Here is a 26,887-nt window from a genome sequence, read left to right on the forward strand (position 1 = left end):
TTTGCCCCATCTTCTTACTGTCATCTTTCATCTATTGTCACGATAAATAGGATTCAACAGCGTCTCCAAGTGCGAAGCCTTGAATAAAGCTAGCCCAACCACCTGATGACTGGCCAGCCACCTGAAATATAAGGACGATGGCTGGGAAAGCTATTCAGATTACTATAAGAAGTTGTAGATAACCCTTACTAGATAGAAGAGATCAAGGATCATAATCCACGTCTATGTCGTCCATAGCTGCACTTTCGTGATACTTGTGGTACCGCAGAGACGAATAGGATGCCTAGAAATCTATCGCCGAATGGTTACCAGCAGTCTTGGCGGGTGGTTCGAGTTTTGATGTTACTTCTTCACCATGCCGGAACATGCCGTGCTCTCGGATTTTGCTCTCAGGATACTGTTTGAAACTGATTGGGAATACACGCACTTCAAAAAGTAAGATACCATTATGACCACAAGGTAGGCGAAACACGTTACGGCCAGTTTGCCGGCTCTTCTCATTACCCATTGTCACACTTCACGACTTGTTTGCATAACTGGACGACGATGGGGCAGAAGATCCCCTGTGAATCGGGCAACGAGAGACTCTTGATTTTCTATAAAAAAGAGTGGAATTATACAAAATTATGTACTTATTGGAATACTGCTGCTTACGCAGCAGTATTACGATTTCCTATTGCCACTTTGCCACACTCGCTTGTTTGCTTGACTGAGGCAGCATTATTTGACAATAGCATATTGTGCTTGCTTTGCATGAGCGACCTGATCTTGACACCCATGGCAGAAGATCCAACAAGAGGGCAGATAATTAACCGCATATATAAATACCGCCACCAATAAATCCACACGACTAGACCCGGATGAAGATTCTGTCAATTAAAGCCTAGGTTGACTGTATCTTAACACGGAATGGACAGAGCTTTCTTTGGAGCTAGCTTTGTCTTTCACAGAATTCAGTAGAATGCTGACAGCGCCAAACAGAGGATGTAGATAAAAGGCCCGAGTCAGACTCACAAATCTCGCGAAAGATAACACCAGACATTAACCAAGTACAAGACCGAGGCTAAAGTCGATTAATTAACTACTTGCCACATTGGTTGGGTTACCTGTACTTGGACTGGGAAAGGAAGCGAGTGCTAGGGCGGAAGTAGCTGGCCTTCGAGAGACAACTGCTTAGGGTTGACCAAGAGACCCAAATTGTCATCTCCGATTCTTGTGCTGCTTGCTGATTGTATGATTATGGCCGTCACTGGGCTGCCCTTGGCTAAAACAAGCTAGGGCGGAGAAGCAATGAGCTTAGACCAAATACAAGGCCCTTTAAGCTATGTTCAAGTAAGGTCAAAAATGTCGGAATATCACCTACCGTGAACTTAGCGGTGCTCGTGTGGTAAAATGTAGTATAATACACACCACCACGCACGTACTGACGGAGCTCACAAGTTCTACAGCGTTGATACTGCCCCTGTTTCAAGAAATCTGCTTCGTGGTTTGGCTAGAGTACAAAAGCATAAAATAGAGTGCCTTGATCCAATCTGCATTATTCGCTGCTGCCGTATCCTCTTCGCTCCTCCACAACCAGCGGCCCGCGTTCACCACGATATTTCAACATAGTGCCATCTCTAGCTGCGAGCATACGAGCCTTGGTGGTAACAAATATTGTCAGCACCACACCAGTACACGCTCCTGCTACGGTAAAGGCGATGTTGATGGGAGTAGGATTGCCATCAAGTGCCGCATGTGTCAGAGCGTCAAGACCTGACTGCGCGAGGTTAATTACTCCAGAAACGCATACCAAGGTGCCATAGATGCGCCCAAAGGTAGTGTAGCCAAAGACCTTAGTTGCATAGTCCCTATGTCATGTTACTATGACACTGAGTGCATTTCTTGTCATTGGGTGAATAACTTACGATATAGCCGAATAGTATAATGGTCGAAAGATGACGAAGCCGATGACAGTGGCATAGCCTGCCCACAAAATGGGCAGACAGTTTAGTAAGCCAATGACTATGATTGACGTGGTTATGAAGCTAAAGATCGTGGGTATACTAAAGTTGTTGAGCAGGATACCTATGAATGGAGTCGTGACGACCCCTCCGACTGGCAAAGCAATATCAAAAAAGCGGTTGACATCTGCGGACAGGTCCTCCGAGTCTAGCAAGTATCGATACTGAGCACGTATAGTGGCGATGAAGTAGTTCATACGCAACATTTGGAGAGCAGTTAGCAGGAGAATGAGCATGAACCAGGGGCTGAGTAATTGCCGTCGAGTCGAGACCCCATGCATGACACCCCAGATACCGCTAGCCGTCTGCCGCTCCTCATTCGTCCTCCTCCGTTCATTACGACATTCGGAATCTCCGGTAACGGTTTCGATTTGGTCCAATTTGGCCAAACGGCGTGCCGCTCGAGCGCTTTGAACTCTTGCCAATTCCCCTGTATCTTGAAGGTCTTGGTCCGACTCATGGACGTCCTCTTGGTCATCTTGAGCTTTTGCAATCTTGTGCTCGAGGTCAGAAATGGTGTGGTATGATTGCGCTGGCATATAGCTTATTTCAGCAACGAGGACCAAGATGGGTACTATAGCATAGCCGAAAAAGAACTTTTCGATCGAAAAACGGCCGTCTGTCGCTTCATAAAGCACACGATACAGAAGAAACACAGCGGCTGACGCATCGAACGCTCCCGTGATCATAGCTACGATTAGCCCCGAACACTTTGGAAGAGCATTTGCCAGCTGAAAACTTGGAATAAAAATAAATGTCCCTCCCAATGAAAGCAACACGTTTGCAACAAGATAACCATCGAGTTTGGAAATTGAAAATGATGCCGCCATCAGGAGACTGCCCATCATCAGAAACAGGCAACCGGCGATCCAACAAATGCGCCGGCCATACTTGTCGAGAGTAGAGCCAGCTAAAAGTGACGATACATTTGCAGTAACGGATGCAATAACAAAGAAGAGGTTTAGCCGCAGATCCTGCTCGTCACAAGGAACACGGCTAGTGTCGTTGGAGCCGAATAAAGTGTCCCCGTTGTTACCGTCACAATACTCGTTGTATACTCCTTTGGCAATCAAGACAGGTTTGAGTGCAGCGAAGCCAAATACGATGCCAGCGCATAGCCAACAGGCTACGATGCCGGTAACTACTTGCACTAAAATTACAAGGTCAGACATGGGCAATATTTGACAAGAGGGCCAAAGACAACTTACCGATTCGCTTCGTAACAGAAACCTTGTACGCAGCGGTATGATTTTTTTTAGGGGCTGAGTAGGCTGGCGAGAAGCTCATGCGTTGCCATTCTGGTTTGTTGGGGTTTACAACTGGCGAAGCCTCTTCATCCGCGGCGATTGACAACTGATTATCTATGCGAGGGACATCTGACTCGAAGCCGTCGGCCTGCGTTACGTGTTGGGCCAGTGACATATCCAAATTGGTATGGGTGTCTGATCTATAGCCCTGGCATGTATTGAGTCTGTATTCACCAAATCCTAGCTTGTGGTAGCCCGTGACACCCGCAGCAGCACTTATAGGCCGCACTGCAGCACATAGATTGCAACAACGGGTGACGTCTTAACCAGGAATCCTAAATCATCATCTTTAGATTAAGGTTTCTTATACAGACAATGTCAAAAGGTGCGAATGTCGTTGGCAGTAGAATGTTCTAGAGAGTGACCTCACAGTAGGTGTCCATTGCAGCCACTAGACTCGACTAATCAAATCAAGGCGGGGGTGGCATGCGGGCAGTGGGCTTATGGTGGTGGTCTCTGCCAGTCTGGTCTTATCTACTTCGAATGTTTCAGCGAAATTGTTTCCGCTGAACATCAGTGAGTGGAGCTGTCAATCATGGCGAATCGGTAAACCGTATCAACAGTGCGTCTTGGATGGCCACTTAGGGTGGAGGGCTGACTTGAGTCATGGCCTATGTCTTACCGCACTGTTTGCAGTACTGTACCAGGCAAGCCTTGAGAAAACACGGATCATGCCATCAACCCAAATTCCGTCATCGACCGAGACCGTACTTCAGCTCGGAGGAACTTGGTCGCGTCACAATGACCTCAGGGTTGACCATCTTTAACCCGTCGACGGCCAAGTTGCACCAAAGCTGTTGGGTTCCGTATCGTAATCGATCAAAGTATCCGTGGGACATCGGCGTCTCTGATACGATGTACAATTGTTGTTTCAAGCGCCTCGCACGTCCAGGCTGCTACATAATGTACAAGATGATTCAGCCATCTTAAGTAGCTGGTTGCTTTTGGCTACCCTCTGAAAGTTCAAATGCACAGTTGAATGCATCAGGTGTAGCGTGAAAGTCCGTTTGCCAAAGCTGTAGTCTACTCCATATTTGGGCGAAAAATGGAGCTTGAAGAGCCCTGATCGCTGGGCGAATATCCGATCCCAAGAAACCTCCAATTTGCCACAAGCAGCCCAACACGTCACAAAAGACCATTCAAATTCAAAGAAGCTTTGGCTGGCCCACACCGTCGAGTCGGCCCATGCCGCAACTAGGGGAAATGGGGAATGGTTTGGTTCAGCGACTGTATTCTGTAATGATTTAAAGAAAAGGTCTAGCCCCTCTTCAAAATCTTGTCAACGTACGGAGTATGGTCCATATTGATTCAAAAAGGCGCCCCTCAGCTGGCCATTGTCATCACTCTTCAGCTTCAGTCGTGAAGATGCCCACAACCTGTCAATCTGGGGAACTTCCCCAAGACCTGGAAACTTCCGCATGCTGCGTCACTGGTCGGCCAAAGTTTAACTCGCGCAATACCTCGGACCGGCTGCGAGAGGGCGCCGGGCTGTACCTTCCAGCCCTGCTTCAGAAGAGTGTCGGTATTTCGAAGCACAAGGTGTCTGCATTCAAGGAGCTGGGTCTCGATGACATGGGACCTTCTGCTGCCCAGCTACAACAATGCTGAGTCGTCAAGTCGGTCAGAATATCACACGGTGTTCCAATTGTCACGTTATGACTCATTGTTAACTAACCCTCTTCTCAAAAATTATTGTTCTTGTTGTTCGTGCTGCAGGCAGAGTCTGCAACCGTCTTTTAATACTAGAAAGCTTCCCGTTCGTTCGAAGCAAATAATTGCCTTTTCCGGCTATTCTCAGTTCTCATAGCCGACGCCATGACAGCCCATTTACACCAAGTTTGCTTGTTCTATCAACAGAGGCAGTTTCATCCGAGAACATTGTGGGGTCGGGGATACCGCGATTTCTGCTCTCTACGCGACCACCATTCGAGTGGGCTAGACTCAATGCGGAATGGAGGTAGTTCGATGAAGGACCTGAATTCATCGTCATCACGCACATCGGCAGTGATAACCTCCATATCCTTCATAAGCCGGCCTAGCTCAAATCCACGCTTCGGGGGTGGCTTCGCCGCCGCAGGCCTCGACCACGAACTACGCTGATCCGCAAAGACAAGTATTGTGCTGAAGCTCGCCCGCCATAGTGCATTTGCGGATTCAATAGCCGGTTTAACCCATGCAACCGACCAATTCTTCCGAATGTATGCCGCACTGCGCCAGGGATCCAGAAGAACGGCAGCAGCATGGACAGGTGTCTCCCCCGTCAGGTTATAGTACTTGTCAAGTTGTCAAGGACAAACCATCCCATCTCGATAGCCCGAATCATTCGGGAATCGTAGCAATCTTGTTGAGAGTAATATGCCTTGTTCCTCTCGTAGTGCGCAAGAAGGGCGTCCATTAGAGGTAGCGAATGCGATATAGACGACTTATCTCCCTCTGCATAGAGTGTTGCGGAAGCAAATGGCTGTAAGGAAGGAGCGGACTTTACCTAGGAAATCCCAATCCTGGGCAGTAAGACAAACCCTACCGAGAATTGCTTCATTATCTGCCATGAAGGCTTTGATCTCCGATTGTTTTCTGATGACTCTATCTATAAGTAGGGTTGTTCAAGAGAATCCAATACAATTGAATCAAGGATTTTGCAGAATTTTCTCTCGGAAATGAGTGCCAAGATGCCAAGACGCCAAGATGGTTATATCTGGTTATAACCATACTCACGAGGCCATATGGTTATAACAATATAACCAAATTTTCGGTATGGTTATGGTTATAGCCAAAACCCATGGTTATAACAAGTTATTGTGCCCAGGTATGCTCTGAAGTGCAAGGTGTGACGTAGTATTTTTGTGGAACAGGTCAAAGGTGCAACAAAATATCAGACTGGTCATTCCATCAACAATTTTTTATTCCTGATTTGTGCCCTCTCTGGCATTTCTCAGACTTGCCCGCTGCTTCGTAACTGTTTTGCCTGGCTGTCTCCTTCTTTACGCTACGCTTCTGCCCTTTTCTCTTGGAGTCATTTTATCAATTTCCTTTGACTTATTTGCTTGGTTTGCTTTCTGGGACGTTCAGCTTGTTAGCTTGTTTTACTTTCTTGTCTTTTTTCAATCCTTCTTACTTGTAGTCCAGCAACCCTTGGGTATCTAACCCCTTTTATCGCCTTACAGGTATTATTAACCCTAGAAGGAGAGACACCCAATCGAATTTGGCCAGCACACAATATGGACGACGTTTTTTTACAGATTACTGTTCTGTAACGTTAAATCTTATGTTTGGCAGCTAGGTGTGCAGTGTCTAGGTTCCTGCTTGTAACCCTTAATGGACGTTTGTGGCTTCGTCGATCACTGTAAGAGATCTCGGTTACAATCTGCCCTCAAGACACAATGAAGTACTGTACGCGTGGTTGCCTTCCCAATTCGACACAACCAGCCTTTTATGGGTGCCTCGGCTGCTTCGCAGAATACTATGGACTTGGAGACATAACTAGTACGCTCTCTGACTCACGTAATGAAGCCACTCCAACGAACTATAGAGCACGCTCGATTAAGCAACTAGGGATTACATAGCTCTTTACTCAAGTTCTTTACTTCGTAGAAACCAAGCCAGTACCATCTTCTGATGAGCCAACACCCGGTGCCAACGTCCCTTGGAGCATCCAGGAATGAGACAATATCTCCTCCGGTCTAATGCGCAGTCTCGGATCCCGCGTCAACATTCGGTTGACCAAGTCGATCAATTGTTCGTCAACGTCCTCATATTCGCTCTGGTTCCTGTTGCAGCAGCGACAGGCGGACGAAAGCTTTGAACGTTCAGGCTGCATGACAGGCTTTAGGCGCTTGCGAGGCAAATGTATTTGTTCAGTTGCAATTTTGCGATACAGCAGGAATGTATTCTCAGCTACGAAGGGTAGTTTTGCAAAGATAAAACAGTAAAGGGTAACGCCGAGGGACCAGACGTCAATCTGGGCCGTTATAGGCAGAGGTTCGTCACATACTGGGTAACATAACTCTGGGGCCATGAAGGCAGGCGTTCCGACTGTTTTGAGCAATGCATCGTCGTTAATCTGCTCGACACGTTTCGGCCCATGCCCTTCTTCGTCAATCAGTCTGTCCAGGTTTGGATGAATGTATGAAATATCAAAATCAGCAATCTTGACGTGGAATTCTTTGCTCAACAACAGATTAGCCGGTTTAATATCTCGATGATAGATACCATTGCTGTGAAGGTACACGAGGCCGTGCAAAGTGCCGCGCAAAATGTCTCGAATTTGATCGAAAGTTAGGCATGGCACATAAAAGTGTCGTTCCTCCATCGCGCCTGCAAACTTCGGCAAGCACAATATATTTCCACTACAGGGGCACTGGGTAGCACCACCTTTCCCTTTGTTCGGTTCATCAGGGTCATGTGGGACGTTGTCAAACCAGAGAGTAGCATTAGATAGAGACGTCAATGGCGGACGCTTAGCTACCCACTCATTGGTGTTTGTCATGTTTCTTTGTGCTGAATTCTCACGCTCTAATGGCCTGCTAGCACAACTTTGAAACCAACTTGCCGTCCCACAGCTGCACTCCATGTGAGGCGGCTGTGGCATATGGTCCTCCAGGTCAGCCATTAGTCTTTGTAATTCGCAACACTCTCTGCGCCATGGAATATCGCCAAGCTCCATGTATTCAAGTACAAGATATATCTTGTCGAAAGTCCGATCGTCAATTGTCTCCAAAAGTGTGACGATGTTCGGATGATTGATACGTTCCAGAGCGGTGATCTCAGTGCAGGTTGTTCTATTTGCCCTCTTAGACGGCCCATGTCGTGGGACTATCTTGATGACCACATTGCCACCTGTATTAGTATCAATACCAAGTTTCACCTTGGTATTTGGTCCACGGTGTAACTCGGAAATTATTTCATATTGGTTGATCGTCTTGTTGCCTGTTGTGTAGTTATAGCCAACGTATGCTGTATTTGTTCTTCATGCTGACAGTCAGCCCAAAGTTCATATAACAGCTATCTGTCTGTGCGTAACAGGGCTACTAACCTACGAGCAACTTGATTGCGCTGAGTACGGAACGTCTTGCGAGTGTAGGCTTCTGCCTCAGGCCTTTTCAAGGCACCGACTGCCATGGCGAAATGGCAGCCTATTACTGGATTACGCAATGTACGGATGAATCCACCGTCCTCCCGGGGGATTTTGTTTTAAACCCTGATGCCTGCTGCGTGCGTCTTGGATTCATGTTAAATAGTTTAGAGCATTACGCGATTCCGCAATGTTCCACTGCTTTCGTTGGATTCTGTTTCGCGTACATGGTCCTTGGAATAGCATCCATGGCTGTGGGGTGTTCGTACCCACTTAGTCGCAGTCTGTTGCTTCCTGTCGCCCAGTTCATTCTATCAGACAATAATAAGCAGGAATATCTGCTGCTAATAATTTTCATTAATCATGATGGAAAACGAACAATCATAGACGAAACGGAACCACTAACATAGATGCCAGAGGGCAACAAGTGATCACACCCGCGAACCTCCGCAAGGCGAAATCGGCAATAGAAACAGGGGCAGTCGCTGTTGTTAAGGTATTGCTTAACCCCGGCTTAGAGTCGCCGCGAAGGTGCAAACAGAGTCCACTAATGCATTGATGATGGTCAGCTGATGCTGTGTGCTAATACTCCAAGGAATAGCTTTTCAGCATGATTAAGCGGAGGACATTGTGCGATTTAGTTTTGCGTGTTACGAAGAGCCAACTCTAGGTAACTAATCGTCTCATAAAAAAAAGATTACGCCCAACCGCATCGAATCTGTGGCTATATATGGAAAAACTGTACATCACGCGTTTGGACATCGAGCGTAGTCACAAGTTTCTTGATACCGATCCACAATGCCTATTTCTTTAGGAATTGCTAATGAGGGCAACCGATACAAGCGCCATTGATTCCAACCGTACTATCCCTCGTATGCCGCCACGGCACCAGTCTCGAGCCAGACAAGCCAGACAAACTTCCCGTACGCAAAGCTGCAGAAACACTCGTGACAACAGACGCAGGACGAAAATAAGTAGAAGCAACGCGAAATTGAGATGCACAATCCCCCACGATGTTAGGAACAAGTGTGTTCGACTGGGCTGGACTCCAAAAGTCGCCGGTGGAGAGCGTCGAAGCGTTTTTGGGTGCCTTGACCTGGCGGGTCGCTTCCATCGGAGGATTGGGGTGTTGCCTTCATCACTGCTTGTCGCTACCTGAAAGTGCCTTGGTCATAAGCTGTCAATTAAGGCGGTTTGATGAAACAGTACGGACCATGGCAGGAATTCGCACTGTAGCATGGGTTACCTCACTTGGAGGATTACTTCATTGGCGAACTAACCGACGTGTTTCTAGCAGATTCCTTCGTAAGCCAACCACCGCCATCTCAGGCAGACTCCTAGCCGGACCTCACTTTTCTTGCGGCACACATCGACTTTAGACGAATAGTTTCCTGGCAGTGCATTTACGGCAGATGATTCGCCAGATATAAAGCATATTTTTGATACCGTAAAGCGTCCATGGGCCGGGTTTGTTATGGGATTTATATCTCTTCCCGCTTCGACAGGGTTGAGATACTAAACAGTACTAAGAGCTTAGTCCTCTACAGCGCCCAGATTCAAAAGCGTCAACCACAATTATGTATTTTCCGTCCTTCGGAACTCACACCCTGCGAAGAGCTCGTCGCAATAGTAACATTTCATAGATTCTCCTCCAGAGTCAATATCCAAATGAGCGATGGCCGGCAACTCAGCACTTACCGCAGGTACCTGTCACCAACACACCGGCTCAAGACTGAGAAGTTCAGGTGGAGTTGGAGGCCAGAAATGCTGATGTCTCGTAGTTTCTGTCTCGTCGACGAGGACGGGGGTGGCACTGTCGCGAAACTGACGCAGGCGACCTCCCCTTTGGGGAGGCAGCTAGGGAATATTACTATTTTCGAGAACTATGAAGTGCCAGTCATCGATGTAATTGTTGTTACTGGGCTCTCGGTTCTTGGCTACGGGTGGCTTCATCACAAAATGTCAACTTCGGCGATCAGTACTTGACGGCAGCGCCAGGTCTTGTTGCCACATGCCGAGGAACGCGTTGACGGCATCGTGGACTTGGACACCGCGGATAGCACCATACTTTGTATATGCAATAATATCCAGACTCGCTGACGTCTGCTGTGGCAATAAAAATTATGTTTTGGAGCTTCATGTGTCGGATAGTGGTGCCTCTGTCGACTCTGCTAGCAGATCTGGTATAGTGGACAACAGCATAACTTCGGGTATCATGGGAAAGAAGATAGCCAGAAAAAGGAATTATGAGGGTAAAATGTTCGGACGAAAGGAAGATCGTTGTGCTTGAGGGATCACAGAAGCAGCATTGTAAAAAGAGGGAGCATAATCAAGAACTGCATCTTCAGCGTAGTAAAATTTGAATTGGAACCGCGCAACGCGACATCATGATCGTGGTTTTCGGTTTTAGACGGAGTCAGAAGTGCAGTTTGGGTGATGGGTGCGCAGCATGTTATATGTCGAAGAAGACTGTGTATGCGTGTCTACAATGGGACAAACATTTATTTCGTCATAGTATGTTCATAGTCGCTTCGTATTCAGTATTTGCTGTTAATAGCATAAGGTAATGTCAAAGTTCTCGGCAGCTCCTTTGCCTAACTAGGAGGACACGAGATCAATGGGCCACGGCTTCGATAAGCCATAATTCTTCGTATGTGGAAACTGTGAGGGAATCATGTGACCTGCCTGTTTAATGAATGTCTCACTTTGTGAACATTGTGTAAATAGTTTCAGCCAGAGTTCTTTTTAGGGGTTCTCTTTTTCTCCTTGTGAATAATCGCTTTATCCAAGTCGCACTCGACCTTGCTCTTGCCCTTGTACCGTCACAGAAACCATAAGTAAGCATTAGTCCCTTCTGAAAGAATTTGCGCCTTCCAATTGCGTATTGAGTTTAGACAGATTGAGCAATCAATCTCGGGAAATCTAACAACACCACAGTAATATCATCGGTAATACCTATCGAATCAACTTCCTTCCCCAAGCGTAGACGATGGCTCCATCATAGGAAATTTAGCCTGGCGTTAGCGATTTTAACTAGCACAACTGGAAGCCTCTTCCTTAGTGCCCGGTGATGTGGTTTTTGTCCGCATGGGCGACAAGAATCCGGCCGATATTTTGGTATTTTCTGCTTCGGATTGTAGCGTGGACAATTCGTCCTTGACTGGTGAATCCGAACCTCAAGAACGCACAAAGGAGAATAATATGCAGAATCCTCTGGAGGCTTCCAATATCATGTTTAACAGTACCTTGGTTGTCTCTGGCGAAGCCTACGGGATCGTTATTCGGACGGGCGACCGTACAGTGCTTGGTCAAATCGCCCATCTCACTGCTGGCGAAGAAAAGATGAGGTCTCCACTGGCTCATGAGATTGACAATTTTGTGAGATTGATTGCAACCATCGCCATTGTGACCGCTATCATTTTCTTCGGCATTGCCTTCCCCGTCAACAACAACAATGCGTCTTTGGCTATCAACTTTGCCATTGGCATCTTTGTAGCCTGGGTCCCTGAAGGATTACCGGCCACTGTTACCATGCTCTTGACGATTGCAGCCAAGAGAATGGCCAATCAGAATGTCCTTGTCAAGGATTTGCAAGGCGTAGAAACGTTAGGAGCTATTACATTACTGGCAACCGACAAGACTGGCACCTTGACTCGCAACCAGATGACCGCTGCCAATATTTGGATCTGTGGCGAGCTCTACGAGACTTCAGCCAGCGCCGGTGTAGAGAAAAATATTGCTAGACTTGAAAGTCCTGGAGTGATGGACATTCTGCACATTTTCGCCCTCTGTTCTCGCGCAAAGTTTGATCGGACTGACGTGCCTATCAAAGATCGCGAAATTCTGGGTGATGCTACAGAATCTGGCCTCATTCGCTACGCTGCTGAACGACTCAACAACTTTGATAGGCTTGTTGAGGAACATCACAAGGTTTTTGAGTTGCCCTTCAACTCTGATACAAAGTGGCATATGACTATCCACAAGAAAGCCCATTCTAACGGTCCCTTGACTCTCTACATCAAGGGTGCTCCAGAACGTGTGTGGCGTCTTTGTAGTCGCATTCTTACCGGCCCCAATGGCGAATCCAATCAGCTGACAGACGACCACAAAAGGGCTTATGATGAGACCTATGAGCACATGGCCAGTCGCGGACATCGTGTTTTGGGCTTTGCTCAAATGTTGTTGCCTAGTAACCAATACCCCACGGACTTTGCTTTTGACAAGAAGACCAAAAATTATCCTCTAGGTGATTTTACCTTTGTTGGTCTTACTTCCCTACAAGACCCACCAAAGCATGGTGTGCGTGAAGCCATCGGGCGCTGTCGAGCCGCCGGCATCAAGGTCATTATGGTAACTGGTGACCATCCCTTAACCGCTGAAGCCATCGGTCGCAAGATCAATTTAATGCTCAGCGATACCAAGACCATGGTAGCTAAGAAAACTGGTCGACGATTGGAGGAAATTGATGAAAACGAATACAAGGCCATTGTGATACACGGTGAACAAATTGACAAATTGTCGGACACAGAGTGGGATAATATCTTTTGGAAAGATGAAATCATCTTTGCACGTACTTCCCCCAAGCACAAGCTGGAAATTGTCCGCCGCGCTCAGCACATGGGGCATATTGTAGGCGTCACAGGTGACGGCGTCAATGATTCTCCAGCTCTCAAGAAAGCTGATTTGGGTATTGCCATGAATGTATCTGGTTCTGATGTCTCCAAGGAGGCATCGTCCATGATCTTGTTGGACGACAACTTTGCAAGCATCATTCGTGGTGTAGAAGAGGGTCGACTTATCTTCGTCAACCTTAAAAAGTCGATCCAGTATACCATATCCCACTCAACGCCTGAGGTCATCCCCAACCTGCTCTATGTCATCGTACCCATTCCACTACCTTTGTCTGCAATCCTGATCTTGGTAATTGATCTTGGTTTTGAACTTATTGCGGCCCTTTCGTTTGCCTGGGATCCTCCAGAGACCGAGGAAGGTTTGATGAAGCTGCCTCCACGGAAGCCAGTAACACCTGAAACCTGCAACATCTTCCGTCGTCGGGCGCTGCGACAGACAAGATCTCATTTTGATGAGGAGGCTGGCGTCGTTATCTCCCCCGAGGGTCAAACCCGAATGCGAAAACATATCTACAATGTGAGTCAGCTTTTCACCAAAGAGTACTGGGTGGACAAATTTGAGAACACAGGCGCGGAAGTGTTGGTGGATGGGCCACTTCTCTCCTGGTCTTATCTTGAGATTGGTCTAGTTGAAGCTGTCGGTGCTTTAACGGCGTTTTTTGTTGTCATGTATCGCCGTGGTATCTCTCCGCGGGATGCCCATGTTATGCAAAAAGGAGCCGGCCCCCCAACAAACTACTGGACCGAAAATGCCGAACTCTACAACGGTATCGACGGACCAACTCAAGTTGACATCCTGGCCGAAGCGCAATCCATGTACTACTGGTCCATCATGACGATGCAAATGTGGAACTTATTCGCTTGCAAGACCCGTCTCACACTTCCCTTTGGGAAGTATATGTTTGCAAACCGGGCGACTTTCTATTGCATTCTTTCTGGAGCCTCTTTGGCTGCCTTCATCATTTACACTCCAGGCGTGGAGGTTGTGTTCAAAACCTCCCGTAGTCTCCTTCCTCTCTACTGGTTGATCCCCATGGCATTTGGTCTCTTCATTGTTTTTTATGCTGCGCTACCCAATCTTTTGGTAGCGCGCTATCTTTATACCAGTTAGCAAGGTAATATTGCCCCGCAATGATAATAAATAGCAGGATAGCCTCGCCTCAGGAATTAATAGACTAATTACCAAAACCCATTCTCTATCACCTGGCTAAGCTAAGGTTAGCTTCCCATATCTATCTGAGCTTGTAACAACCATAGTGGCTAAGATCATACCCATCATAAAGCCGGTCTCGTCAAAGTTGTGGAAATCCTCCTCTGGGATGCCGTATTTCGCGACTATATCGTACACAAGCTCAAACTAGGGCCAAATTATTTTTAGATCTTCGCATAGAGCTCTCTAGTAGTCATATCTACAGGTAAAACGCGTGGTTAGCTCTTTTTGGCGTTTGACAAAGTTTAAAGCCTATCGGGGTCCCACGGGAGGCGCGTCGCAATCGGCAAGCAGTCAATTGGCCATATCTTGCACACCACTAAGCCAGGGAGGAAATAATCGCAAGTCTAGGTCGAGGATATAGTCAACAATTGTGGATTCCTCTAGATTTGTGAGTTTCCGAGAATTAGGCATAATATCGCGTCTGGCAGGTATTCCCTTAATGCGAGCGCTAAGCGTGGTGTAAGGTACCATGTAGATCTTTACAGCTGCTCGGATGCTTAGCTTTGGGGTTTTCTGCATAGCTTGGCAAGCTAAGATCATTTGCCTTTCTTTATCTAAAGTTTCCATTATTATTGGTAGAGAAATGTGCAGTTGAAAATAGATGGTTGCATTTACTAGGTGGGGTGTCCAGCTCGCTATGCTGTCCAGCTCGCTATGCACCCACGTTACGTTATACGCAATTACATATTAACATGCTCGGTATCACACCGAGACGCCCCAAGATGGCGCATTGAGACATGGTACCTAGGACACCGCCCAAAGCAACGGAGGATGAGGCGCAGGAACAAGAAAAAACGACGCTGCATCTGATATTTCATGCAAGGGCGACAAAGGGACTTTATAAAAACGTCATCGACGATGGCTTTACGCAACTGCCGCAACTGCCGCAACTGCCGCAACTGCAGTGACCCTGGATTTAGGAAGAAACGACACATTAGCCACTCTATCGGTTCGAGGCTCCAACGCCACTTGGCACTTGATGCATGGCTTGTTGTGCTAAAGGGCCGAATACCGACGACCATGGATCTTTTTGGCAGCTGCATTGCTGTAGATGTCTTGCCAAGCCTCCACAGCGCGGGTAATAGACGTCTTACAAAAGCAAAACGTAACACAACTTGGCAAATACTACATGCATATATGGCGACATCCGCGCATGGACGAACTTCTGTTATGCACGTCCTTACTACTACTATATTGGATTGAGGCGCAAGCCCTCTAGGGCATCAAGGCTGTTACCGTGGCTTGCGATATCCTAAGCACGTTGCTGTGTGTCGTTCGTGAATGGACGAGAACTGAGTTGAGTTGTCAGAGGGGCGAAGTGCGTGCAGCTGTACATGATACAACAAAATTCAAGTCTAGGTCGTAAATACTAGAGTATCAACAATGCATGCGACCAAAGAATAAGTTGGGTCGTAATTTGACCCCTAGACTTTGACATCTGAAGCTGCTCAATCCCAACACCAGCATAGTTTTCATAATTTTGGAAGTATGTATGATGGTAATGTCCCAATGGCTATCTTCCTTTTTTCAAGAACACCCAAGACAGTAAGTACTCTGATGCACAGCCCGGAAAGAACAAAGACGTTGCCGGCGTGTATCCCGTCCTTAGCTTAGAAAAGCAACCAGTGGCAGCTATTATTTCCTGATATTGCATGCTCAAGTAAAAGAAAAAAAAAAAAAAAAAAAAAAAGACAACCAGGGTACCTAGGCAAAAGCACAGCTAGTCTTTCATAACTCTTTACGGCGTGCAAAATATAGGCAAATGCTCTGTATGCTGTGTATACAGGGTCAAGTACTTCACGGTTTGTCCGTCCCACCAGACCTATTTTTTGTTTCTGATGTACCAATATGCCGGGATGAAACAGTCTCAAATTGTGCCACACCTACATCTAGCGACGGGACATGACACAGCGACATGTCCAAGAATCAGCATTCAAAATCGACATATCTACTAAACGTGGTACCGTGTACGCCCGCCTAATTGTCTGTAACCCATCATCACCTCAATGACTGCACTGCGCCACGCCGCCTCAACTGGAAAGCGACATTAAACAGGTATTTGGCAAATGAATCGACACCATCTCTTGAGGACCGTCGTGTGCCGGGGAAATATTTAAGACACGGCAAAGAAACAATGGATTTTGACGACGCCGATATGTCTCAAATTCACCTCCTTCTCGCCCGTGGCATCGCCAGTTTCTGCTATTGGCCAGTGAAAGAAGAATGTTGAGCTGCCGTCATCAATAAAATATCGTTAAACCAGGCCAAGAAGTGATACAACAGACACACCACTCCCATTCTTATTCGCTGTATTAATCGAACAAGACTTGTCTTTAGACTACATGGCGCCCACCACTCCTTCAGTTGTGCTTAACACAACGCTGCATGACCTTTATTAAACCAACAACGAGACCGGCCAGCAGCCGACTCTGGTATACGCTCCTTTCCACGTCTATCATCGGGGGGCATTTACCAAATTCATTTACCATGCTAGGCTCCGAGTAAATCAGCCTGTGGCCACGAATGAGGACGTGGTAAAGTTGCGACTCAGGACAACACCACAGCGACACCTCTTTGCAGCAGGGCAAATGCCTGTAGTGATCCTGACGTCAAGTGAACACAAGCCAGAGTTGGCAGATGATGCGGCATCCATGGACGTTGTTAGCATGCAGAAGAGCAGTTCTCTGCTCCCGCGGGACCAACGACCAGATGTAACGTTTTGGCCAAAGCCAGATGATATCCCTCTGAGACCGGGCTCCGAGATTGCTTTAAGCCGTCTGACTGATTGTCTGTCGCATTTGCCGCATCTTATCGACCCGGAAGTTCACTATGAGATTCTATTGAAGCGTGGGCTAGCTCAGTCAGGGTTAACGACACCGTCGTCAATGATAGTTGACACGGTGCTTCGACCAGACGAGATGCGTGACCCGAAAAAAACTTCGGTAGAGGCGGCTTGGATGCTGATGGCCGTTGACACGTACAAGTTGCCATTCGTAGTGAAGCTGCCTCAGTCGTCGGGGAAAGGCACTTTTATATTATCAAGCGAGGAGGAGCGTGTCCAGCTCTCGGAAATGCTTAAACCGCAGCTGCAGCAGATGCTCGAGCAGACTACGGAAGCGAATCACCAGCTACACCCTTGCTCCCTGGTTCTTTAGGACTACATTGCTGGAAAAGTCGTGGCTCTGTCGCTGTTTATTATGCGGAAAGGTCGTGCAATTTTTGTTGGTTGCTGCAAGCAGAAGTTCAATGACGAGGGACAGTGGGCTGGTGGTTCTATATCGTACGCGAAACAGGCTGAGATGCGCAAGTTATATTCAGGATCCATGGAAAAGGCTGCCCTTTTTCTGCATCGGAAGGGATATTATGGGCCAGCGGGTATAGACATACTCACAAGCCCATCGGGAGAGCAGTACATCATTGACCTCAACGTTCAAATCACGGGAACGTTTAATCTCGGACTGGTCGCAGGACACTTCACTAAACGTGGCATGAATAGAGCCATGGTGGAGGCTGCGTACTTTTCCTGTTCGAGGGTGAAGTTTAAGGAGATCTTTGCACGTGAAATGCGCGAGGGACGCATCATCATCACGGCCTGGACTTATAACGAGCGCCTGGAGCTGAGCTTTGGAGTCTTTATCATCGGAGGGAGCACCTCGGGCGAAATCAAGTGGCAGCTTATGCAGGTTTAGAACCATGCGGTGCTGGGTCTGGACGCTATCGTGGAATGTTAGACTAGGTGAAAAGAGGGCTAGAGTACTGAGTAAAGCAGATAGACAAAATTTCGGCCAAGTAAATCTCTCTGTTTCCCTTGATTTGAGAGGTTGACGTAGCAAGCCCGACGTGGAGACCCTGGGATATTTGCATCTACCGGCCAGGCATAACTCGGGGAGCAATATAACGTATGCAATTGTTGTCTGAGACCATGTATGGCACCAAGATTACCATGTGATGCATAGCCTCATCCTAATAAGTAAGGTGACAAAGTGGTGAAGTCAGGCTGTCGAGGTTGTTACCTCACAGAAGTACCGGTCGTTTCCCGGATTCAATGTTCAAGTGTCTCATCTCAACCCAAAGCGAATCCGACCGAAATAAAGACAAAGCGAAGCAGATGAGGCCACCATTTCGGCTCCAAGAGGAAGACATGGCATCCTGCTCAGACACGGGCGCCAACACCAGCAATAATGTCGACGACAGAGCAGCTTCTTGGGTGGCAATGCCGCAGAAGCAGCAGCTCGCCCTTATCGTGATGGCCAGGTTCTGCGAAACAATAGCCAATGGCAGCCTTTAGAGCTTCATAATATTCCAGCTGCGGTCATTTATGCTGCCCGACGGCTCTGCGCCGAGCACCGCCATGGTCGCTTTCTAACTTTCCTTGCTGCGTGCGAGCGTCGCGACACCGCAGCTCGTCACTTCAACGCTTTAGGGTGTTCTGGCCGACCACCCTTGTGTTGGACGTAAACCCATCATCGTCTTTGGTCTTGCGACGGCGGGGGTTGCCAGCTTGGGCTTGGCCTTTACGAGGAGCTTTGCCGGCGCTGTGCTCTGTTGGCTGCTCGTCGGCCTGGCAAATGGCAACAAGCCTGCAATGAGGAGCATGATCAGGGAAATTAGCGGGGACAAATTCGAGTCGCGGGCCGTGTTGCTGCTCCTAATAGCTTTTAATGTTGGATCCATTGTCGGACTAGTGCTGGGTGGGCTTCTCGCCGAGGGGGCTGTAAATAGGACACCATGGCTGTCCAGATGGCCTTTTGCATTGCCAAACGTGGTCAATGGTATACTGCAAATGAGCTGTGCGGCCTTAATAGCATTTTATCTCCGAGAGACTCTCAACAACGCTAGCAAGTCAAAAAACAAACGTGGACGGCGTGTTTACACGTCCATGGTACCTGAATGGGCCAGACGACTCCATAATCGATATTTTCAGCGGAAACAACAGTATGAGTTGCTTGAGAACCAAGAGCAAGGTATAGAGGAGCAGGGAGAATGCGAAACAGCCGGAGCATCTAAACTGGATGACAAGAAGCAATACGTTAGCATCTGGACGCGACGCTTGGGTTTAACGCTTGCCGCCCGCGCACTGCTGGTGATGCATATATTTTCCTATCCGGCACTTCTACTTGTCTTCGCGTCGACACCACGATACCAACCAGTCGATGCCTCTGCAACGACGACGGCTGCGACGGCCATGGTAGATAACAAAGTCAAGACCAACAGCACTTCGGCCTATGTTCATGTTCCTGTTGGCTACCATCCACACGCGCCATTCACCTTTACGGGTGGCCTTGCATTCAAGCCGCATGATATCGCTGCCGTGTTCGCGATCCGCGGCCTCGTGGGTCTGATGCTGCAGCTCCTCTTCTTCCCATACCTGCGAGACGTCTTTGGCACCCTCTGACTGTATCGCTACGCTCTCCTCGTCTTCCCCGTGACGTACTTTGCCACGCTGTATCTGGCCACTCTCAAGTCCTTGACGCTGCCGCCGCTGCCCGCGTCCGGCGTCTCGCTCTGGATCATGGTGACAGCCATTCTGGTGATTCAGTCAACAGCCTGTTCGCTTGCTCTTCCGGCCGGGTCGATGCTCCTTAACGCAGCGTGTCCGGACCGGTCAGTTCTCGGCACGGTTAACGGCATCGGTCAGAGCGTCTCGTCGGCAGCTAGGGCCATCGGTCAACTAGTGATGATGGGCTGGCTGTACGGCGTGGGTCTAAAGGTTGGCATGGTCGGTGTAGCGTGGTGGGCCATGGCGGGAGTGGCCACGGCGGCTGCGGTGGCAGCGGCGTGTGTTCCGGTTGAACCCTCTAGTGAGAAGAGAGAATTCAGTACACATAGTTGTGTGGAGGCGGAATGAGCTGATCTGTAGTGTACGTTCAAGAGAATATCCCATTTAGGCTGCAGCAGAGCAAACATGTGATGCATGCGGCTTTAAAGTCGTAGGAATGGCAGGCAGACTTCGTCACCCAATCGTGATGGCAAGGCAGCTTATGGCAAAGTGCATTATACGTGTGTCTAAGGTCTCCCCATTAGAGCTAATAACATAAGTGAGCGTGTAAGCTGTAACTTGGTATATATGCGCCGGTCCCTCTATTTAAGAGTGGAAGGCATTCTGTTCCGCAATGTACGATGTCCCATCCCCTACTTTGTTTTTGTTTTTGGCCAACCTTGGCTGACAGTCCTCTACAACAAATCCTTCGATCAACATGCCTTTTGCATTCTATCTCTTATGCGAACTGCTGTCTGACCTCGAAAGGATCCAAGCGGGAACTTCCAGTACCAAGACAATCCAGGACGCCACCGCTCGAAGCCTTATTTCTTAGTTTAACAAACACAAATCCATTATCCCACGCCAAGGCCCAGAAGCTGTGGCATTTCTGTTTTGCCTTTTCCCAGAACGCAGGCCGGATTGAGTCTTTGGGTTGTCAAAAAGACGGCTCGAGTGCATTATCCAGCAAGCTTAATGTCTCGGGATATCCCGATTGAAAGAGCTGCAGAGATGGCAAACCAGCAACGGCCCTAATTTTGTAACGTGTGCTGAGAGACTAATAGCTGCTACAGACTGCGAACATAAAGGAAGTCCCAGAATGTTGCTAGGTGAACTCGACGACATTCTTAATCGGATTGCGGCTCTGTCACCGTTCTCTGCAATGGATATCCGCCAGTCAATTCATCAAAATCGTGGCTAATTAAGCAGTGCAAGCGGCATTATTCTGACTGTATTTCGAAGGTTGCAGAGCTGCGAGGTTAAATGGCTGATCCGCATGTTGTTGAAGGACTCCAGTCATGTTTGTGTCCCGGAAGGGCAATTGATAGGGGCGCCACCCCGAATTGATACGGACGCCAACATCTTAGGGATGCCACAAGAATGGGGTCTCTCATTGGTTGAAAGCGTAAGTTGACCCATCAAAGGCGGTGTGGTCAAAAGTTTCAAACAGCCTTAACAGTGAAGCCAATGATGCACAATTAAGTGAGCTCTAGTGCGCCTACAAAGAGTTAAACATGATGCCATACCACGCAGAGGGCCCAGCCTGCCTACTTTGGTCATATGCTGTTCTAAAGAAGTAATGCGCCTCTTCTATCTATGGGGCTATAGGTGTTTCGTTGCGACGTTAAACATACAGTCCACAACCCTAAAACATCGCCAAGAATAAAGTAACAATTTCATCAGAGGTTGCTAAAATTTAGGCAGCTACGTTACGGTATAACTATTATGCAACCTTCCTCTTGCCTTTCGTCTGTGTGTATTTCGTCCAGCACCTTATCTACAATAGCGTTTATCTCCAGACCATTGCCAAATTCTAATTTAGCAAGTGGTTCTGATTGTTGCCAAGGGCAGACCTTCGAGGACTTAACATAGCCAGCTGTGTGGCACTTGCTGCACCTTCGCGGTGCCCGTGTACGTGTTAGGGATTTTATAAGTCCGCCTTCAGCGCAAGATCCTATCGCCTCACCAACTAATAGCTCCCACTGAGACATTCGTCTTCGCACACTTGGTTGAGTTCTCCGGCCACTTGCCTGTATACCAGTCGTGTTTCCACACCCAAGCGGCATTAGCCCTCTTTCGTTTAACTGGGTTTTAGATATCTAGGCACCCTCGCCTGCGACGCAAGCCAAGGTTGTCTTATTTTGACTTCCCCTTGGTCGGCCGCGGCGCTTTAGCTGACTGCTTAGGGTCCGAATGTCTAAAGTACAACGATTGCGCGTTTTATCATTAACCTTTGCCGCCATGCGTGCTGGTACAGGTTGAGGGGTGTTTTTTGGTCGCCCGCGAAGACTTGTGGCAATCTTTAGGTCTAAGATTCGGCGGTACACATCTCGGCTTACCGGCTCTCTCAGATGCCATCGCGGGTGGACATCCCACTTCATCAGAGGCGTCGCCGTTGTAAGCTTCGCATAGATTGTGTGGTGGCAAGGCACACCAAGCTCAAAAGAAACATTGCACTCGTCGCTGCAAGTTCTAACATTATCCGGCTAAGGCTTGGACAAGCTTGGGATGCCTTTTAGTGCCTTGCGATGCTCTCGGGTAATTAAAGCAAGTGCCTTCTTAGACACCACGTGAGGAAGCTCGCCCAGATATTCTAAGCCGTGCCCCACGTGCTCTCGCGCCGTCAACACTTCATCCTAGGCACAGGCCTGGCGGAACTCCCTCTCCTGGTCTTCTAGCATACCCTGAATTGCTTCAACAAGTCGGTATAAATAGCTCATTCCGTTCAACAGATAGCTCTTTATGTTGTTATTGCTAGCCTCTGTGCCAGAAGTCACTCGAATGCCGAAATTGCGGTACTTTTGAATGAAGCATCGGGCCTATTGCGCCCTTACTAGCATATATGTACTATACAGATACGCAAGGATTGCTCTCTAGTCACCGAACTGCCGGCAGAGGCACTCCCAGGCCTTCTTATGGTCCTCTTCTGTCTCAGCAAACACCACCAGCTTCCACAGCACGAGCACTCCGTTATAATCGTAGGGTACAGGCTGATGTAAGTTATCTAGGGCAACTAGCTCCTCTTGCCTTGCAGATGCACGTACAGCCTGCTAATCGCGTTGGTTCAAGGTAGCATTAGGATCATCCGAACTACTTTCTTCCCCGGTGCCCTTATCCTTTACGGAATACACCCACCTCCGTTTGGACTGTAGCATCACATTAGAGTTAATATGGTGGATACACAGCTGCTGCTAGGCGACCGGAAACTTAAACTCAAGGGCCTTCTTCATCTGATTGTTAAAGTCGGTAATAACAACATCAGGCACTCGGATGCCGTTTCGCCTTAGGAGCGTAGTAATGCCCTTTGCAAGGAACTAGAATCCTTCAAGCCTCTCGTTATCGATCAAGCCAAATGCAGCATTAAACACAGTTCCCAAGCAGGTTTGTCCTGTAACTTGGAAAAGGGGCAGCTTAAAGCGGTTTGTGTTGTATGTGTTGTTAAAACTAATAACCTCGGAGAATCGCTTCCACATCTGGAGACAGTAAGGAAATGTCCACACCAACCCTACCAAACGGCTCGGCTTATCGCTGGCCCACTCCGCGATGTAAGGGATCCCCTTATCGTCAAATAACTTAATTAATGCCGCCGTGGAACTATAGCTGCCCAAGTTCTCTCTGTTTAGCCGGGCTCTTGCATTGTAAATGTCTCTTGCTGTGTAAACTGAATCCGGGAATTAGTCTTGGACGATTCCACCAATATCTCGTGCACGGATGCCAACCCGTCGACTAGTAGACCAAACCGCCGCCTTCACGGGACTCGTTAGCCGCCGGTGCACAGGGTGGGCGGCCGCATCTAAGCTAGACCTATGGTTATGTTGATAATGTTCCACCTTTGGGAAGTGTCGTAGAGTCCACTAGAAGTCGTTCTCAGGTAAAGCCTTGGCGACGATCTTCCACAAGCACCCGGACTTTCGGGATTTTCGTCTCCGGAGGCCTGCACCCCTTCCTAGCCGTGGCATCCCATATCGATCGCATTGGAAGACGCATCGACTCCATCGTCCAGGTCAAACCATACTATGGGCCTTAACAACACCAAAACCGTAAGCCTTTGCAAAGCTGTTTACCTGTGCGAAGAGGGCGGCAACTGACGGAGCGAGCTCTCTAGGAATAAGCGGATTGGGAATTAACTTGGCAGTATTGGACCTGGAGCTGGCATCAGACAAGTCGTGCTGTTCAGATTGTGACTTGGTCTGGGTTGGTACGGCTGGAAGCTTAGCAGTGGCTGAATGCGGAATAATCGCCTGTGCCTGCGTTTGCCTCTCGTGTGTCCCGCCAACTCGGGTTTTGTGAGCTAAGGTCAGTGGTCTTGCTAAGTGTCCGTCACTTCCTCCATGATGGCCAGACGGAAGAATTGTCTCTTTAGCTACAGTTTGTGATGCCTGCTCTCTTAAGCTGGGTTAATTAGTGCACGCAAGCTTAACTCGCTCCGGTATAAGCGTCTGGACGCATTGCAGCCGCTGGCTGGGCCGGTACTCTGATGTACAATAATCGTTCTGAAGGTATACGTCCGACTTCCTCCACCGAATACCTGGGGTATCCTCAGTAATGCAATCATGAAGTGGAGGGAGAGAGGTGAAGTGGCGGTCTAGTTACCACGTAGGCATCCTACTGGCGCTATCACCATGATATTAGCCTGCTTCAACCTCGCCAAGTAAAGAAGGGGACAAGACGCTAGAGAACGTATGCAATCGTGTCTGGCATGAGCCACTAGTAGGACTAATTACGTCTCTTCGACGGCTTATATTAGCAGCATTTATAATCGCGGAGGACATTCTGGACATAGAATAAAAGGAAGGTTCGAGTGCAACTCTACGTGCCTTAGAAAAACGATTATTCATAAGCAGAAAATAACAATTTCTGAGGAGATTCGGAAGATTCCAGCATTAGCTTTTTACACCATGTGAGGTGAGAAGTAAGACACTCATTTACACGATGTATGGTCACATGATTCCCTCAAAGGAAAGAGCATAAAGTGCCGTGGAGATTACTCAGAACGCGGCAGAATTCAGTACGCAGTGCACTAACAATTATGGGGCTAAGACTAATGAGAGACCCCATTCTTGTGGCATCCCTAAGATGTTGGCGTCCGTATCAATTCGGGGTGGCGCCCCTATCAATTGCCTCTATCAAAGGCAGCATTGAAAGAAAACAGGGATTAAAACCTCAAATGTGACAAACGTCTAATCCGGATTCCTCGATTCTACCTATGAGCTGTGGGCTCAAAAGATCCCCATTCAGCCATGTGTCCTCCTTTGACGAACGACCATGCCAATGCACAAGGTATTGCCGTCTTCCGCCTCGTCGTCGCGTTCGCAAAACATCTACCCCCGCGTTAAAACCTTCCCATTTTGCCTCAAAATCAGCAAGCATTCTCTTGTCTAGAATGTTTTTTCTCGGTTCCCAGGTAGTAATAATGGCATTAGAATCGTCGTACCACTTTACCAGGAAAATGTGCTTTCTCCACCGGGCAAGCAAGCAATCCACTCCGCAAACGCCGGCCTCTGTTTCTGCGTGCTGTTTCAGTCCAGTCTTCTGGCGCACATTACGCTGCCCAGGAGAAGCACAACCTTCGGGTTTGCGGCGCTTCCCGGGCAGCATAGCACTTAATCTTTCTCCGCCATATTGTCTCTTCACTAGCGAAGGGCGAAGGTAATAGCCACTCCCAGGTGTGCGGTGACTGTGCAATTGATTCTGAAGATTGTCGCCGGTTGCCTCAAGTCGACTCGTCGTGTTGTCCAAGTTGATGGTTGTCTGGCGACTCTCCCAACGTCTCTGACCACTCAACAGACCTGGGGAAGTAGAGAAAGGAGACGTTTGATGCACTGATTCCTGCTCGTCGCCACCAGCGGGGTTCCCTTGAGCTAGGGCTCTAGTAGTGTGTTCCGCCTTAGATACTTTCGTATGTGTGGATCGGATCACTTCGCCAAAGTTGGTGTCGCCGCCATGAACGGGAATACTCTGGTTCGACGACATCATGCTCGGAATATGCGATCTCGGGTGGCAAGTCGTGGACGCAGGAGCGGTTTGGTGGAGAGAGTTCGCTTGCTGGACAAAGAGACTCCGACCAGATATGAACTCTACAGGAGTCTCTTGCCTAGGAGAACACGACGAAAAGCTCATGCTAGAAGTATGCTGATCTCTGGTCGAAGAGGTCAACTCGTTAGAGTCATTGATAAACTCTGTTGTTTTGCTGGTCTTGGCTGGATGCCCGAAATGATCGCTTGATGGAAAAGCCGCCTCTATGGGCGAGTTTAGACCAGAGATTTCCCGGTTGTCACAGGCAAAAACCTCATTTTTTGAGCTCCCTTGCCGTGAGCTAGCCGTTGCCATACCACTAAGCATGACTTGCGAGTGCTCGCTGATGCTCTCCGTGCGAACTGGTCGGGGGATAGACATAGATGCCACAATCGCAGAGATGGAAGGAAGCGAGTCATCAGAATCGCAATCGGAGGATATTGATATCACATCATCCAAAGCCCCTAGTCGATCAGGTAAATGACGTACTTGTACGCTTCGCGCAGCCATGATGGTTAAAGAGGGCTTGTATAGGAGCGTAGTAACCCGCGCTCTAACGTCGACAGAAAGTGTGCAGGAACAGTGAGATTTTTAGTTGTCAAAGTTCCCCCAGAGTATCGAAGGGTCCCAGCCCCTTTAAATACTGAGAATCACGCAGCTCTCCGCAGTAACTCTTTTGCCGAAGCACCGTTGTGCCTCCGCCTCCTCCCGTTGCAGTCGTACATTTTGGGTAGAGTTCATCACGGACATCTTCGCTGGTCCTGTTTCCCCATCAACGACACGTTAAAACACATGAGCACGGATACTTCGGGGTGTCGACCTTAGCTGTGTTTTCGTAGCTCGTGAAGCTCATCAGCACAGCTGCTAAGTCCCATGCCTATTGCAGGAGCTCTGTTCACTGCACAATAAGGCAGTCTGTACGGTCAACGCGTACTGAGCTTGTCGCTCCAAAACTTCATGTCGTTGATGGACACGGAACATTCCAGAACTAGTAGTTGGGTTAAAGGAGAACACGCGTCCCTCTACTTTTGTCAGCTGTGCCTCAAGCCATTCTTGGTTCAAATTAGACGGCCCTTTCTGCGTACGTAGCCTTCACATTCATGGATCTTGCCTTGCGTGAGTATTCTTCAATGTTCCACATCCCCGTCTAAGCCTCACAAGCCAGTTT

The 26,887-nt window shown here is 48.3% G+C and overlaps 8 protein-coding genes across 8 annotated transcripts; 4 read left to right on the top strand and 4 right to left on the bottom strand.

The window, feature by feature from the left end:
* Positions 1 to 4,675: 4,675 nt before the first annotated feature.
* On the top strand, positions 4,676 to 4,918 carry VFPPC_11763 (hypothetical protein; the record flags this gene model as incomplete). Its single annotated transcript, XM_018289854.2, has 1 exon — positions 4,676 to 4,918. One exon carries the CDS (start codon positions 4,676 to 4,678, stop codon positions 4,916 to 4,918), a length of 243 nt encoding a protein of 80 aa, XP_018136247.2.
* Positions 4,919 to 6,890: 1,972 nt separating this feature from the next.
* VFPPC_11760 (CAMKK/META protein kinase) lies at positions 6,891 to 8,428 on the bottom strand (the record flags this gene model as incomplete). Its single annotated transcript, XM_022428779.1, has 2 exons — positions 6,891 to 8,263; positions 8,347 to 8,428. The coding sequence occupies 2 exons, from the start codon at positions 8,426 to 8,428 to the stop codon at positions 6,891 to 6,893; spliced, it is 1,455 nt and encodes a 484-aa protein (XP_022283922.1).
* A 773-nt stretch (positions 8,429 to 9,201) lies between these two features.
* On the bottom strand, positions 9,202 to 9,495 carry VFPPC_17055 (hypothetical protein; the record flags this gene model as incomplete). Its single annotated transcript, XM_018294805.1, has 1 exon — positions 9,202 to 9,495. One exon carries the CDS (start codon positions 9,493 to 9,495, stop codon positions 9,202 to 9,204), a length of 294 nt encoding a protein of 97 aa, XP_018136244.1.
* Positions 9,496 to 11,468: 1,973 nt separating this feature from the next.
* On the top strand, positions 11,469 to 14,123 carry VFPPC_11759 (aminophospholipid-transporting P-type ATPase; the record flags this gene model as incomplete). Its single annotated transcript, XM_018289851.1, has 1 exon — positions 11,469 to 14,123. One exon carries the CDS (start codon positions 11,469 to 11,471, stop codon positions 14,121 to 14,123), a length of 2,655 nt encoding a protein of 884 aa, XP_018136243.1.
* A 3,299-nt stretch (positions 14,124 to 17,422) lies between these two features.
* VFPPC_18356 (solid-state culture specific protein) lies at positions 17,423 to 17,914 on the top strand (the record flags this gene model as incomplete). Its single annotated transcript, XM_022429980.1, has 1 exon — positions 17,423 to 17,914. One exon carries the CDS (start codon positions 17,423 to 17,425, stop codon positions 17,912 to 17,914), a length of 492 nt encoding a protein of 163 aa, XP_022285817.1.
* Positions 17,915 to 19,737: 1,823 nt separating this feature from the next.
* On the top strand, positions 19,738 to 20,073 carry VFPPC_18355 (hypothetical protein; the record flags this gene model as incomplete). The annotated part of the gene is made up of 1 exon (XM_022429979.1): positions 19,738 to 20,073. One exon carries the CDS (start codon positions 19,738 to 19,740, stop codon positions 20,071 to 20,073), a length of 336 nt encoding a protein of 111 aa, XP_022285818.1.
* Positions 20,074 to 23,708: 3,635 nt separating this feature from the next.
* On the bottom strand, positions 23,709 to 24,259 carry VFPPC_17051 (hypothetical protein; the record flags this gene model as incomplete). The annotated part of the gene is made up of 2 exons (XM_022429057.1): positions 23,709 to 24,088; positions 24,130 to 24,259. The coding sequence occupies 2 exons, from the start codon at positions 24,257 to 24,259 to the stop codon at positions 23,709 to 23,711; spliced, it is 510 nt and encodes a 169-aa protein (XP_022283921.1).
* A 608-nt stretch (positions 24,260 to 24,867) lies between these two features.
* Positions 24,868 to 26,229, bottom strand: VFPPC_14957 (chromo (CHRromatin organization MOdifier) domain-containing protein; the record flags this gene model as incomplete). Its single annotated transcript, XM_018292722.1, has 1 exon — positions 24,868 to 26,229. The coding sequence occupies one exon, from the start codon at positions 26,227 to 26,229 to the stop codon at positions 24,868 to 24,870; it is 1,362 nt and encodes a 453-aa protein (XP_018136237.1).
* Positions 26,230 to 26,887: the final 658 nt, after the last annotated feature.

The sequence above is a fragment of the Pochonia chlamydosporia genome, chromosome 2 (genome assembly GCF_001653235.2).
Source record: "Pochonia chlamydosporia 170 chromosome 2, whole genome shotgun sequence".
Lineage (NCBI taxonomy): Eukaryota > Fungi > Ascomycota > Sordariomycetes > Hypocreales > Clavicipitaceae > Pochonia > Pochonia chlamydosporia.